Genomic DNA, 14,058 nt, shown 5'->3' on the forward strand with positions numbered 1-14,058 from the left:
ACCGTAAGTAAGTGGATCCACCAATGAAAGCGCGTAATGCGGTAGCTATAGAAACGAAGTCTTGTTTGTCTTATTGCAAAAGTAGAATGAATTCAAAGTCACGCCCCGCATCCACACGTCTCTGTTCATACTGCTGCGTCGTTGTATGTTGCTCTTTTCCTCTTCTGTTTCTTTATATATCTACACATTGTGAGTGTATACGAAAGTTTTTTCTCATTATGTTTAAGTGAAATTTATTACTCGCACACTGAATCAACGTTTGGATGAAGGTTTTTTTTTTAAGTTTTGTATTAATGTGTATATGCTGCCAAATGATTGAGAATAAAGGAACAATTTCTCTAAAAATCTGTTACATAAATAATTAAGATTAATTTCCCTTAAAAATTGCTTTTCGAAAAAATACCAAAAAAGTTGATTAATAACAAGATGAAAATTTGTTAATAGCTTATCGGTGTCTAGTCGGACAAACTTTGATGTACGGAAACACTGGAACAGGGAAAGTTTTAATTGTGGAACAGTTTAAAAATCTGGAACGTCAGATTTATTGTCTGACGTATTTTGTCGGACAGAACTTGCAATTGATTTTATCAGATCAGACTAGTGTTTATCACCAACTGGGCATTTTAATGAGTGGAACACGAAGAACATGTCAAATGACAGGAATCATGTTGGTTAGTAATAGCAGTCTGACTTTTGCATGAGAGTTTAATGAAAAGTTAACAAATTAATTGGATGTTCTGTCCGACAAAATACATGAGACGTTTTAGTAGTATGATGTTCCAAATTTTTAAACTGTTTCAAAATTAAAACTTCCCCTGTTCCAGTGCTCCCGTACATCAAAGTTTGTCCGACTAGACACCGTAAAGCTATTAACAGATTTTCAGCTTGCTATTAATCAACTTTTTTGGTACGCGGGATCCAGGTCTATTAGTTATTAGTTTCACTTCAGGTATTCATATATTATAATAGCGAAAAAGCAATTTTTGAGCAGAAGAAAATTAAGTGTCTAAGGTGTCGTAATACGATAAATTTGCTTTTTCCATGTCGATGTCTTTTAATTTTTACAGGCTTTCTGTATTTCATGAATATTCTCATATTAAAGCGACATTTTAAAATTATACTGGTTGCAGAGTAATCTGGTGGAAAAAGTACTACGACTATATTTTTAAATTGCAGCTTCTATTAAGTTATCTGTATAAATAAATTGACTTCGCTTTAAAAGCATTTTGATCTCCACTCTTCATCTCCTTCGTCTTTCAGCATCATAACCCTGGATGGGTCTTTGCCTGTATGGATATGTGCTTCCATTCAAACCTTTTTTGTGCTCTTCTCCTTCAGTGAGTTACATTTATAGGTTTTAGATCGTTTTCCACGTAATACAACCATCTCGTTCTGGGTCTTGCTTTTTTTGTCTTCCTATCGGCTTCCCTTGTAAATATTTTTGTTTGTTGATTTTGTATCTTCTTCTCTCTGGACATTTACCAGCCATGACAGTCTCTGGCTTTTACATTTACATGATCTTAAGTCTTACATTTTATTGTATCAATAAGAAATTTCCTGGATATATTAATCCCTAGACTTATTTTGGGATTCCTCTCCTGTTTATATACGTATCCATAGCACATCAGTTATTTGTTTTCGATTATCCTGTAATTTTTTATCAATGCCCACTACTCACTTCCTAATGTTGTAATCCTTATTTATTCCCTTTTAGATATCCCAACCGATCTGTTCCAGAACTCTATCCAACTCTATCGAACTTCTGCATTTTATTGAAGTCACAGTACTTCGTTTGTTATTTGATGTAAGGATATAGTGCCATAAAATGCCACATATATGACTTATTATGCCGTAAGATTCTGATTGTCTATATATTTTTAAACCTCATTCGTTGCTGGCTTGGATTTTCTAGTTGACCGATCTTCTCAGCATCCTGTATTACCTTGTCTCTCCACCTCAGCTTTGGTCTACCCCTACTCCATCTTTTCATTCCCACCGGTTGCGTTATTGGGATTAACCGATGTCTCTAGATACTTAGGTATATGAACTCTGACCGCTTCGAAGTTTTGGTCATTGACAATTATTATTAGATCTGCGTCAACATTTCCAGCTTGTGTTTCCAACTCTTTTTTTTGTGTTTATGAGTGGACTGCTTAAGTTGATTGTAAGATTTAAGGCGGTTAAATATATGGTAGGGGAGCACAAGCGGGGATTTTTGGCAGTTACTCGAACCCGTCAGATTATCATAATATGGGGAGAAACCTGGTACCCTGCAGATGTACCTCTACCATACATTGGCTCTTAACACAGGGGAGTTCGTTAAGGGGGGGCCGAAATAAAATCTATCCTTAAAAATACTCGAAATTGTCAGATTAAGATAAGGTAAGTTAAGTATGTACATGAAAAAGAGTGTATGTTTCAAAAATCTGACGATTTGAGCGGGGCGTAAGAAAATGTGAGTCAAAAAGTTTCATAAAAAAAGCGAATATTTCGCGAAATGAACGGCAGATCGAAAAACTAAAAACTACGTTTTCAATATTTTTCAAAAATCTATCGAATGATACCAAACACGAGCCCCCACGGAGAGGGGTGGGGGGTAAATTTAAAATTTTAAATACAAATTCCGCGATATTTCGCAAAATAAACATCATATCGAAAAACTGCAAAATACACTTATTCGATATTTTTGAAAAATTTATCGAATGGTACCAAACACGACACCCTAAGCGGTGGGGTGGGGTTACCATAAAAACTTAAATAGGAGCTCCACATTTTTATTGCAGATTTGGATTCTTTACGTAAAAATAATCAACTTTTATTTGAAATATTTTTACGAATTATTGATAGATGGCGCTATAATCGGAAAAAATGATTGTTGAAAATGGAAAATTAAAATAAAAAATGGCAAGTCCCCACTAAAATGGAAAATTTGACTTAACTTTTTTTGGTTTTAGGACCTAATAATCATAACCCAATACGTCCCCACAGCGCTCGAGTGACTGCACATTTAGCATACTTTGCTCCCCTACCATATTATTATGATTGTTTTTTGTTATATTCGCGATATAAATTAATTGTCAAGTTTGACATGTTTTTTATAACTTTTTCAGTGTTCTAGTTCGAATTTCTATATAATAGTATGAATTTTATTTTTATAGGTATACCCAAATATTTCCTGGACTATCATTAACTTATCTAATTTATTAATTATTAAATTTACCAACCTATATTTTAAGCAAAAACGGAGCGAGGTTTATTTATTTTTAAAATTCTTTTCGTATCTACATTCCAAAACATCTGAAATAATTTATTTTGCTAATGAAAGTCAAACAAGAAATATACAGAAAATTCTTAGAAACCAGAAGAAACCTTGAAACGGTCCTCTCAAGATACAAACACAAAAATTTGAAACTAAAATATCCTGTGTTTTGTGAAACCGTGTCAAACAATGCAGCTGTTTATATTATCGGTAATGATAAGTAATCCCAGGTAGAAAAAATGTAAAAGGGACTTTTCTGGGTATGTTAACAGTGAATTTCTGTGAAGTAACACCTGGCCAAAGAAAGAGATTAAAGTATACAATGAACAATGGCAAGAACGGCAAATGATATTTCAAAAGAATAGAATTTAGTCTATTTTGAGCAGAACCTTTTTTTTAAGACTGTGATGAATTACTCGAATTACTCCAAATTTTTGTTACTACCAAGAAAACGACATCTATAATGGAATCAGTGCCTTATTTGAACGACAAAAACTCTATACGGTCTTGTGATTTAATGATCTGAAGGGAATTGTATAGAAACTGAAATATTTGACAAATACTGATTCAGTCACGTATGTTTGAATTTTTATAGATTTCCATATAGTGGAGCAATAATTAAAATTCTTCTTATTCTTCTAGTTCCATTGCCATTATCGGTGGTTGGATATCATGTTTGCTATCATATTCTCTATTTACTCCAGGGACCAGGGTAATAAGCTAGAAATAGACCATGTTCGGGACACTCAAATATCCAGGTAGCTGACTACTTTTTTAGTTATTGTAGACCTATAGGAAGAAAACCTACCTGTTTCCTGCCTTTACATATTAGAAAAGCTGGTATTTTACACTAATTTTTAAAAAGTAGTTCAATTGGTGACTAGTCGTTGTAATTGAAGGGGGAGTTGGGAGCCGACAAATGCACGAGTTCAAAAACTAAAAAAGGCAACTTAAAACTACTATCATTTTCTATATCTCGGGATCTACTGAATATATTTTGATCGTTCTTTTTTTAATTTGTATACAATTTTTCTGTACATTACAAATATGCAATGTGTCTAGACATTTATTAATTACTAAACAGTCTAATTTGTTTAAACAATTTTTGAAAAAAAAATTTTTCCCAAAAATCCATGATAGTCCATTAAAATGTTACATTTTTTAGGCCGTACCTTGCATTTCTTAGAGGAGTCAATTTTATTTCTTTAATGTGTAGGGGGGATCAGTAGAAGCTTAGGTTCAAGTTTTTGGGGTCGCCATCCTTGTCCCCCCGTCGCCATCTTGGAAATGGGGTGCAAAGGGGTTTCGCGCTACATCTCGTAAACTATCAACCCTACGAAAAATCTAATTAAACATAAAATATAGCAAATTAAATTTTCCACAATTTTGTTCCTATTACTTTTTATCGTCAAGTGACCAACAAAAAAGATATAACCAAAAATATGTAAATTTTTTTTAACAAGTTTCCTTTTGGATGTTATAACTTTTTTCCAGTTCATTTTAAAATAAAATAACATTTTAGCAATTTTGTAGAGGGTTTTTCAGTGAACAATTTCCACTATAAATTGTTTAATTCTATTTATTTATATAGGTTTTACATCGCTCCAAACTTATATATATTTAGATATATATTTTTTATTCATACAATTAATTATGATTTTAACATTCCTATGCTATTATTAATATGTTTTTGACCTTTCTTCCCACTATAAAACTTATAACTCTAAGCATATATAGAAAAGGCCCAAGAAGTTGTTTGAGGACAAATTCGCCGCTTCGGAAGAAGAATGACGCAACCGCAAAATGCAAAATTCTTAAGCAGAGCAAAAAAACGATTTTTGATATCAAAATCATAAAGTATGATAAAAATTAGCCATTCACCACCACACCGTGGTCAGGATCTCGAGATATAAGCGTTTTTTGGGGTGTGCCGCTTGTATATGAAGTAACATAACTTTTTTTCTATTATATATTTTGACTTAAAATTTTCCAAAAAACTTCTTCATGAACTGTATTTTATTGTTGTGTTGGTTAAAATTATAAACTAAAAAGTTTGTCACTCAACTTTTTTAAGTAAACATGAAACTAACGAAATATGATGACAAAATGTTAATAAATTAACAACTCCTTTTTTAATGTATTTAAACATTTTGGATAAATTTCATTGCTATCTACATACTTCAAAGATGACACAGTAAAATTTTTAAAAGGAAATATTTACAGCGACCAAAGATACAGGGAGGTAAATTTGAAAAATCATCAAAATTGATTTTTGGCTTTTTTGTATAAAATTTATTTTTTTAACATGTTCCACCAACTCCAGATAAAAATAAACTTCATATTCGGATTCAGCGACCTCGAAAACATAAAAATAGACCAAAATTGATCATTCACCTTAAATTTGATTTTCGTGGTTGGCATAACGGTTAATGCCGCTCGTGTAAAATATAGATAGAAAAGCATTATTTTTCTACGAGAATTCGAGAATCTGGTCAAATTTGGAGCGCTGTAAAACCTAGATAATAAATAAAATTAAACAACTTTATAGTGAAAATTGTTTATTGAAAAATCCTCTACAAAATCGCTATGATGTTATTTTATTGTGAAATGAACGTAAAAAAAGTTATAACTTCCAAAAGGAAATTTCTTACAAAATTTTCTCTTATTTTTGTTTATAACTTTTTTGTTGGTCATTTTACGATAAAAAGTAATGGATATAAAATTGTAGAAAATTTAATTTGCTTCATTTTATGTAAAATTAAATTTTCTGTAGGGTAGCTACAGCGCGAAAGCCCTTTGCACCTCTTTTTCCAAGATGGCGGCCGGGGGACAAGGGCCTCAACCCCAAAAACTTGAACTTAAGCTTCTTCTGAAGCCCCCTACACATTAGAAAAATAAAATTGACTCCTCTAAGAAATGCACACTAAATGTAACATTTCAATGGACTATGATTTTAATCATACTATCGTTAATAATCATAGAAAAAGTTAAGGTATACTTTAATAAATAAATTATCTTCAATAAATAATTATCTAATAAAAACCATTTATTTATTAAAGTGTACATTAACTTTTTCTATAATCATTAATGATACTATGATTAAAAAAATAGATTTTTGTAAAAAAATATTTTTTCAAGAATTGTTTCAACAAATTAAACTGTTTATTAATTAATAAATTTATAAAAAAATTGCATATTTGTAATGTACGTAGAAATTACCTACATATGTACAAATTAAAATAAGAAAGATCAAAATCCATTGAGTTGATCCGGAGATACAGAAAATTATATTCGTTTGAAATTGCTTTTTCAGTATTTTAACTCGGTGAATTTGTAGGTTCCCCCTAGTAATCGTTTGAACTACATTTTTGAAAAATCGTAAAGTGTGCTGTGAAGGTATAATGTTTATGCAAATTTTTTAAGAGAAAATACAAATCCCAGTCTTTAAAATGGCATTAATGAGATTCTTTAATTAATATAAACAAATTAGCTGTGAAATAAAAAATACATATGGCTAACTTTGTCCCAAATCAACCCAGGCTAAATTTTTTTATTTAAAAATTCGTATTAAAATACTATCTTTTCGAATATATAAAAAGATTGTTTCTATGGACAACATTTTTAAAGTTATTCTAAATGTTTATATTAGATAATTTTTTATCTTTTTTTAATACATTTTGATACAATCGCTCTTCTACTTACAATTGGCATACTCAGAATTGCCCTATCTTCATTATTTTCGGTCTTATCTTATTGCAAAATAAAGGTCTCTGGGATAAACAAATAGAATAACTCTTAAACTAATTAAGGGATCGGTCTTAAATTTTGAAGGTTTGTTAAGTACGCCAATACCCAACTTTGGGTGAAACACTAAAGTTCTAAGGTAGTTTTAGTAAAAGTTATTAACACATAACGATTTTCACTTATTTTGCAGTTTGCGTAGAAATAAATTAACTTTTTAACTTTCAAAAAACGGCATTTTGAAGGTCTATGTTCTAAAAAACTGAATTTTGTAATTTTATGTCAACTATTTAGCTTTTGAATCAAAAGAGTGCAAAAAATCGAAAAAATCTCGATTTTTGCACTTAATTGTTAATAATTAAAAACGGGTGCGAACTCTAGGCAGGAAACAGGTAGCTTTTCTTCCTATAGGTCTACAATAACTAAAAAAGTAGTCAGCTACCTGGATCTTTGAGTGTCCTGAGAAAATCCTTATTACTCTGGACTAATTGTGACTTTGATTTGGCAGCAGCTCTGAATAATGATGTCGATTTTCGGTACGATTGTCTTAGATTTTTCAGCCATGCTGTTCTTCTTCTACCAGGACCATGTTCACCTTTTGATCTTTCTCTGATTGATCAGAACCATCTAAGAACCTCCTCATTTCTAACGCGGTCGGCCCAACTTATTCTTACTAGTCGTCTGTATGCCCACATCGCAAAGGCTTTAAACCGTCTAAGCATAGCCTCACTTACAGTCCACGCTTCCACTCCATACAGTAGGACTGGAAAGCAATATTTCATTCAAACGCGAAGGTCAAAACTAAGTTAGTGGCTGCAAAGTAGGTTTTTCATTTTTTACAAAAGTAGCTCAGGTAGCTAAAAATGTTAAATTACTGCAATATACATAATATAGATACTAAAAAAATTAATATTACTAGCACAAAAGTAGGAGCCAATGGAAAATATTAAATAACAAAGATGGGAGAGTAATTCTAGGAGCGATATAAAGTAACATTGAGTAAATTTTTTTGTAAAATTTCTTCACAGCGTAGTACCTGCTTACACTCTTACGATATTTCTGATCTTCTTCTTTAAGTACTATCTCCGCGACGGAGGTTGGCAATCATCATAGCTATTCGGATTTTAGAGACGGCTGTTCTGAAAAGTTCATTTGATGTACATCCGTACCATCCTCTCAGGTTGCGCAGCCACGATATTCTGCGTCTCCCTATGCAAGTTGTATCTCTCTCCACGTGTAATAATGTGTCCTGAGATAATCAAATTTTCTTGTTTTGATGGTATTTAAGACTTTCATTTATTTATTCATCTTTCTCAGAACCTCTTCGTTTGTGACGTGTTCTGTCCACGATATTTTCAGAATTCTTCTGTACATCCACAGCTCGAATGATTCTAGTTGTTTCATTGATTCAACGCAATTTAAGGTCCAAGCTTCCATTCTATAAAACAAAGTCGAGAAAACGTAGCTAGCACCTAGCCAACCTAACTCTTAGTTCCAACCCGAGGTTTTCTGGTTCCAGCTTCAAATCTCTTGTGCACAGCACAAAAATTGTTCTAGCCTTTTCTATTCTGATTTTGATTTCCTATAAGTAATCACCTGTGGAGTGTAAGCATATTGGTCGACTCGTTCGACATTGGATCCGTTTATGAAGAGATTCTCGTTATTTCTTTGAGTTTTCGATATTATCATAAACTTTGTCTTCTTGGAGTTCATTGTTAGACCGTATTTTTGTCCAAACTCCGGTATTGTGGTAACCAGTCTCTCAAGATCCCCAATATTTTTGGCTAAGATCACAGTGTAATCCGCATATCTAATGTTGTTAATGGGAACTACATTTACCTTCAGCTGTTTCACCTTCAAGAGCTTTCTTCAAGATCTCTTCTGAGTAGACATTAAAAAGAATTGGCGACAACACGCATCCCTGTCTCACCCCACGTATGATTTGAGTTTCCTCTGGTCTAATTAATTTTATTTATTCTTTTAATTTTTTTTCATTAATTTAATACTTGCGATAGGTCTAATTAATTTCAAGTGATTTTCTAAACGGTTCCATGACATCTCGCAACGCGACAGTTTGTAACCCGACAAAAACTTCAACCGACAATTCGTAACATCGACACTTCGTAACGGCGACATTTCGTAACTATATTTGTTCGTAACCGTATAATTCGTAACGCTAACTTATAACTGTAATAAAAGATAGTTTCCCCGTTAACAAAAATGAACAGAATAATTTAATTTTGACGTTACGAATTGAACCGTTACGAATATGTATAGTTACGAACTGTCGCCGTTACGAATTGTCTGTCAGCATCTGTTGGGTTACAAACTGTCGCGTTACGAAGTGTCTTGTCACGGTTGTAAACAGATGACTTTCCGATTCACCACACAAGTTTTTAATCGAAAGTTTATTTTCGTAACTTCATTAAATACATAGGTATATGCTAGCTTTATTTAAAGATATAAAAAAATAATTATATTTTAGACTACTACCATTCTTAACATTCTCTTATATACAGGGTGAGTGGGGAGGAACGCACCAAACTTTAAGATTGTATAATATACGTAAAAATAATCAAAAATAACGATTATGTTGTTATTCGATTTTCATTGGTTTCCGAGATACGGAGTGTTAAAATTTTTCTTACAAACTGACGATTTATTTATTGTTCTAAAACCGGTTGAGGTGTGCAAATGAAATTTGGTGAGTTTTAAGACATGGTTGGTGCACATGTTTTGACACACAATTAAGAATTTTATATTCACCATTGGCGCGCGTACGAATAATAGTCTAAAATTTTTGAAACAATAAAAATAGTATGCCACTGAGATATTTCAAATTAAAAATTATTTTTGAATTCCTTGTTCAATTTCTGACAAACAATCTATCTTTATGTTTGTTCATATGACGCTTCGTTTTCATGCAAAAAATAAAAAATGTCTTAACGCTTACAAAGTATTCGAAATAAGTTTCTACACATTCATATAGAAACTTCGTCGAAAACTTTGTAAGCGTTAAGATGTTTTATTTTTTTTCATGAAAACGAAGCGTCGCCTGAAAAAAAGGGAAGATATATTTTTTGTCAAAAATTGAGCGAGGAATTTAAGAAAGATTTTTAATTTGAAATATTTCAGTGGCGTACCATTTTTATCTTTAAAAAATTTCAGACTATTACCCGTACGCGCGCCAATGCTGAATATAAACTTCTTAAGTGTATGTCAAAACATGCGCAATAACTATGTCTTAAATCCCACCAAATTTCATTTGCACACCTCGACCCGTTTTAGAGCAATAAATAAATCGTCAGTTTGTAAGAAAAATTTTAACAACCCGTATCTTGGAAACAAATGAAAATCGAATAACAATATATGAGTTATTTTTGATTATTTTTACATATATTATACAGTAAGTTTGGTGCGTTCCTCCCCACTCACCCTGTATTGTTGCCTTTGCTTCAAATATGTATGTAAAACCGGCATCCACGCGTTTAAGAAGACCAATTCATATTTTATACATCTTCGTCTTAAAGATATTTGACAAGCTGCCGTGTCCAGCGACTCGAGCTATACCAATTGGTCTACCTGAGATTTTAATGACTCTGCAGGTGTTTAACACCGGCACAATCATAAAATATTTTTGGACTTTTATTGTACCGAATGTCCACACAATTCATTTTTATAACCATCTATCCTTCAAATGGTCCAAACTAGTACTTTATAAACGTAAGAATAAAAAACACCTCTCAGCACAGATTTAGTTTTTATTTGAAAGTTTTTCGGATTAAAATTGACACATATAAAAGTTGATTATAAGATTAACTCAATTTTAATATTTGTGAAGATATACGACCTAATGAACTTATAAATTTTCAAGCATTAAGAACTTAATAAGCGGCAATTTAATTCTAATATAAAAGATTTAAATGTCTTTCCGTAATGGAAGTGAGCATGCCTATTTTGAGTTTGATAACCACACTAATGAAGAAAGGCGTCCGTTCAGTTAAAAATGTAAAAGCCAATACTGACTTCACCTCACCACTTGGCGTCATAGCACTTGATGGACCTCAGCTTGCCTTACGATATCCCTCCAAGCTTTTCTATTGTTTTTTCGCTGCCGTTACCGTCAAATACCTAAGTCTTTTACGTGGAATACAATCTTAGGTTATCCTGCATGCCTTCTATCCATCTAACTTGGGTTTATCCTGCATCTTCCCCATGAGTCATCTAGAGACACCATGAGCCCCCCAGAAACACTTTATTAACGGAAAATTCTGGTTCTGGTTCTACCTTATCCGTCCTCTTGTTATATCAGTCACCATGCCAGCAGCTGCAGCTACTGATTTTTCTTAACCTCCAGACTTCAATCCTACAGTCTCTAACTAGTCAGTAAATTTTTCTGATGATTTTTCTCTCCTACCTTCTGAGCTCTTCTCCATCCTTGCTGGACCAAGTACATGTATAGCTTCCATAATTTGTTACTCTCAAGTGTTCATTTATGGTGACTTCTTGATCTTGTGCTCCTCTTTGGTTTCTTGGCGTGAGCATGAGCTTGTTTTTTCTCTAAAACTTTGTCGAGCCCCAACTCCATGGTATTCTAGAACTGTATAATATAACTCGTTAAAAGTATGTTACTGATCTTGGAAGTTTCCCTACATGCTTAAGCTAATTTTTGGGTAATTGTGTTCAACATACTTCCACCTGTTAATTTTTTCGTTGTTCCTTCAAGAGCCTAGTCGAATAATGCAGTATATAATACATCTCTTTGCCCTAAATGGATTGATATTTCAGTCGTAAATATTGCTGCCAGACATCAAATTCACTAAGTATTCTATACAGATATCCCCACTTTACACAATCGTACTTTTACTAATTATATCTTTTTGAAGTTTTCTGAAGTTGTTTTTGTTCGTGTTTAATTTTTGTTGATATCGACATACTGAAGATGAAAAGGTGCCACGTCATTAGTTTTCTCTTATTAATGCTCACATTAGAGTCGTTAGAGACCACCACCAAGCATAAAGACTCTTCTTATGACAAGGACTTACTGCTCAAAGACAGAAGATTGCAAAGAGCTTATTATTTTAAGCTTGGAGCTTGGTGCATTACTTGGTAGTTGTACAAACCTAACCTTCAGTGACTATGGTAGTATTGTCAAAGCTTATTGAGACGTTACGTGATAAGAATGTAGATTTAGCATTCCAGCTCAAAATTCAGGAAGTTTAATTCCAATATTCATGTTTTTGAATGTAACACAGACATCTTTTATAATAATAGCACAGGACAGCATGTTGAATACAGTGTTAAATATTTATAAATATTCGCGTAGCTAAATTAATTCAGAATACAACTACATACCTACAGTCAGTTAAATAGATAGTTAATACGATTTTGGTTATGTTCACTTATTGTGCATGAGACAAAAAGTGGTAGCTGAAGAAACCAGTGTTTATTATAAATTACACGTTGGTGTATTAATAATTTATTTTACATTCCATTACACCGACAGTTTTTTAATACAACGTCATTTACTTAATTTAATTCATAATTAACACAAAAATTACATTTTCCGTATCTTTCTTCTTATATCACTCATTCTACACTAGTTTTCATACAATTTTTAAATTTTGATTTTTGTATATAGTTTAGTTTTCTTTTGTTTATTTTTTGATTAGACAGATAGTTAAAATAAATGGAGAAACTGATTTACCACAAAGGCCCTATTTTTAACTTATTGGGCCTAAATGTATTAACAGTTTTTCTATTTATAACTAGAAATCTGCATTAAAGTGTTTTTAGTCCATTTCTTACTCTTCAAAATGAGCCTGAGAAATGCATGAAACACAAAATGGAATATCTTCCCTGATACATTGTATCTATGTACTACATTTTAAAATAAAAAAAATATAAAAAATATAGGCATCTAAATTGTTTTATATTTTCAAAATATTAGGGTAAAAAATGGACAAAAACACTGATTTTTTTATTTTTTTCAAAATTTTTTATTTTTGGTTTGATTTTTATTTTGTTTTTTTAATTTTATTTCAGGCTAATTTTTTTTCTAAATTTTGAATCCTTGGGAGGTATCTGAAGTTATCGGACTGGGACGAGAATAAGTGGTAAACAGAATCTGTGTCGTAAGAAGAAAGAGACTTATAGTTCCATGCCGAAAAAAATATTGTGATATTATTTTGTATGATAAAAAACTGTTCAAATGTTTGTATATATTCTATACAGCTAATTGTAAGTTCCTAATAGATATATAAGCTGCTTCCTATAAGTTATGACTTTAAATAATTTAAAAAACTGTAATAAATTATATTTTAATAAAAACTATTTTATTAAAAATTTAAATTGATTTTTAATACATAAGTTAAGTCACCTTTACCAAATTTTAGTTTTGTCTCATATTAAAATTATAATAAAGACAAGAATTATTAGGTTTTATAATACATATACCAGACATTTAGTTTTTGATTTTATAAATGATAGAAATAGAAAAGAATCATGATTTAGCCGAAATCCACTTTATAAGGAAAAAACAAGAGATGTACTAAAAGTTATAGACTGTGATTTATTGTCTTTAAGGTTTAGTTCAATATTCGACCTTTTGTCGCCACAACTTTTATGTAAAACGCGATTTATCATAAAAGAGTTAATTTTCCACTACAAAACCAATTTTAGTTTTGAAATCCAAGACAGACCTAATATAGAATTTACAATCAAGCCAGTGTCATATCAACAGATTGAGACAGGACCTCTAGAGTGGTTCTATTATAGCAAGAAATACAATAAAGAGAGTAATGTCAAAATGATCTTGTATCTGATTATTCTTCTAGTTTATGTATTATATTCACTGCGATATTTACACCTCTTCTAGTGTTTTCCACGCTTTTCTCTATTTTGGAACTTTTCGTCCAGTTTGTTCGAATGCCATCCACCAATATTGATGGTGAATTTTCGATATTTTTAATTTTCCAATGTATCTCCCATTTTATCCTAAGTATCCGACCCATAGCAATCATTTCAGACGTATACTATTAAATCTTCTTAAAAAGTCC

At 31.8% G+C, this 14,058-nt stretch overlaps 1 protein-coding gene across 4 annotated transcripts in view; it reads left to right on the plus strand.

Moving 5' to 3' along the window:
• Window positions 1–13,351, plus strand: part of LOC114329196 (zinc finger homeobox protein 4) — a 1,197,903-nt gene extending 1,184,552 nt beyond the window's left edge. For all 4 annotated transcript variants that reach the window (XM_050652612.1, XM_050652613.1, XM_028278232.2 and 1 more), the window contains one exon: window positions 13,046–13,351. In XM_050652612.1, the coding sequence (XP_050508569.1) occupies window positions 13,046–13,050 (5 nt within the window). In that variant the 3' untranslated portion in view covers window positions 13,051–13,351. The remainder of the gene's footprint in view (window positions 1–13,045) is intronic.
• The last annotated feature ends 707 nt before the right edge of the window (window positions 13,352–14,058 follow it).

This window comes from Diabrotica virgifera, chromosome 6, assembly GCF_917563875.1.
Source record: "Diabrotica virgifera virgifera chromosome 6, PGI_DIABVI_V3a".
Lineage (NCBI taxonomy): Eukaryota > Metazoa > Arthropoda > Insecta > Coleoptera > Chrysomelidae > Diabrotica > Diabrotica virgifera.